A 2,500-nucleotide genomic window follows, 5' to 3' on the forward strand; every position below is an offset into this window, starting at 1 on the left:
TATGTGGGGCCACACCTATCGAAACTTTCAATGATAGTAAAGTCGATCCCGGTGCACTTTGGTTTCAGGCAAGCGACCTTACTACTGCGGCAACCAAGCGTCCACTTTAGCTACAGGCAACTTAAGTGTACCTTTGCATGAGCTGCACCAAGATTTGTGGATAATCAAGAGCATCTTCTTGTCACTAGAATGGCAAGAGTGAATCAATATGTTACTCAAAAGTCATTCAACTTTAGTCTTACCAGTGTTTGTGTAATTGGTAGTTAAGACATCAAATCCCTCTGGGTGCAATAGTCGTGCCATGATTTAGCAAAGCAGGGCGAGGTCATGCATAATAGTCTTTGAAAGTACGGATTATAGTGTAGTCTTCAAGGAGAATAAAAACCAAGAATGTGTCTTGTGATGCTATGCCTGCCACTCAAAGCGATGCATTGCCTAATATGAGGTGATCCCAAAAGGTTATGAATTGTGGGTTTCACGCTGTTTATTCAGTTTTGGTTTCACGTGAGAGGTTTCTGTTTCCAAAACTGGTGGGTTCTCATAGCTGGGTTCCGGATTCCAGATTCCAAAGCCTATAATTCTAAACTTTTCTTGATTCTAGCATTTGTCAACGATCTTTAGGACTAACCTGTTTTTAGCTTCCTTTAATCCTTTCTCGTATGATACCCATTTAATATTATTGCCAAAACCTGTTCAGAGCAAGAAAATCAACCTTGTAACCCGTATGCCTAATGCGCATGCCATGATACAACAGCATACAACAGCTGCATGTATATAAGGAATCATCAAAGTGAAAAGATGAAGAACTGAGTAAAGTGACGTGGTTACGGTATACCTCTTGACAAGTTTTCATCGGTGTCTTTTGGTTTCCACCATGGATCTCCTTCTTTTCTCTCGGTCTTCTGATCTTCCTTTTTCTCTCCCAGCTTTTCTAAAGAACAAAGTGCACAACTTGTTTTACACAAAAAGAACAATACTGCTGAATCAGGCCATGGGAACCCTCCAATAGCACAGAGAACGATGAATCGAACGTTTAAACTTTGTATGAGACTGATCGAATGGAAAAGATATATTTATTTTCTAAGGTTTTTGATAAGTCACGAACACCGAGGTTAGGCAACTACAATGTTTTCAAAATAGGCACGCATTGCGTACGTGTGGTAGTGCAGTGACGCAGCGCCTTATTCCATATTGTCAACTGAGCTGCGTTTTGTCTTCCATGAGATTCAAGTTGTCTTTGCGTAATATGTAACTCTAATAGTATGCGATATTGTGTTGGTACCGTATATCATTTTGTCCTGTCCGGCGGGGTTAGTATCTGGTTGGAAGACCTCAAAAATATACTACCTTGTGCCAGAAACATTAGACCGAAAATTCCATTTTAACGCTCAAAAATGTGAACTAAGCAAGGTGCAAATTTTGTTAGTTTTCTTACTCTCTTGCGATCGTACACTCTTACACTCTTACAACCCGGTGACATAGTGCGTAGTTAGAGTGTACTACCACGAAAAACGAGGAAGCCACAAAACAACAGGTTTAATGTACAAGAACGTTGGCTCTGCCATCTCTGACGTTCTGTTTTATGTTTTGGTAAATTTCTGTGCTGTTCTCGTCCTGACATACCCTGCGAGCAGAGTCTCTTTCGATCTTCCTAGATAAGTCGGGAAGAGGAAAATGGACTCTGCCAGCCGGCTCGACTTTTCTTGATTTGCCGCTCATCCAAAGAAATGGATGAGTCAGTCCAGTTTCAACTTGCCAAACCTGTTTTTTTTTTAATTTGTGCCCATGATCAATCGCCACGCATCATCAATATTTTTTAAATTTACAACAGCGTGACAATTTTTAACACAGGGTCCAGAGGAGATATGTTTGTCGTTAGAACATCAAAAACCCGTCGAAAACATCTGAAATAATGTTATTTTGATCGCGTTGACGATCGCGTTACAGTTTCGTTACACATTCTGTATACCGCAAACCAAGAGACTGAGGGCTCGCAAGATCGGCTTACAGTATAAAATATGGAAAGGGAGGAAACTAATTTGGGGCCGATTTTCGAATCCCTGAAACTCAAATGGAATTGAATTAAATTGCCTGATTTTACTAACGTGATCTAGAATTGTTATGTATTTGCCAAATACTGTGGGAAAACGGCATAAGAAAGCGTTCAAATTCATTTTCGGCGACCGAAATTTACGGCTTCGAGAGAGAGCTTTCGTTCGATGTGCACCGCAACATATGGTGACGGAAATGACGCGTAAAGTAAATGTGCGCAAGATCGGAAGTAATTTTAAGATGCCCCAAGTTCGAAAACACCAACGGTTTCTTTTGCAACTTTTTGACTGTTGACGTGTACAACAAATGTCCTGTTTTAAAGATCTTTACTTCAGTTAAAACTCGGCTGCCTTCGCATAGATCTTGTGCCTGGACTTTTATCCACTCAAAGAAATCGTCGCTAGAGCTAGATAAAAGCCAATGGAATTCTTTTGTGAAAGCTGGCAAG

General features: G+C 40.6%; 1 protein-coding gene across 2 annotated transcripts in view; it reads right to left on the reverse strand.

The window, feature by feature from the left end:
• LOC138006398 (uncharacterized) overlaps positions 1-2,500 on the reverse strand; it is a 47,864-nt gene that overhangs the window by 22,592 nt on the left and 22,772 nt on the right. For both annotated transcript variants that reach the window (XM_068852694.1, XM_068852693.1), the window contains exons 13-15: positions 836-931; positions 629-689; positions 132-184 (exon numbers count right to left, since the gene is read on the reverse strand). In XM_068852694.1, coding sequence (XP_068708795.1) covers positions 132-184; positions 629-689; positions 836-931 — 210 coding nt within the window. The remainder of the gene's footprint in view (positions 1-131; positions 185-628; positions 690-835; positions 932-2,500) is intronic.

Source organism: Montipora foliosa, chromosome 6 (assembly GCF_036669935.1).
Source record: "Montipora foliosa isolate CH-2021 chromosome 6, ASM3666993v2, whole genome shotgun sequence".
Taxonomy (NCBI): Eukaryota; Metazoa; Cnidaria; class Anthozoa; order Scleractinia; family Acroporidae; genus Montipora; species Montipora foliosa.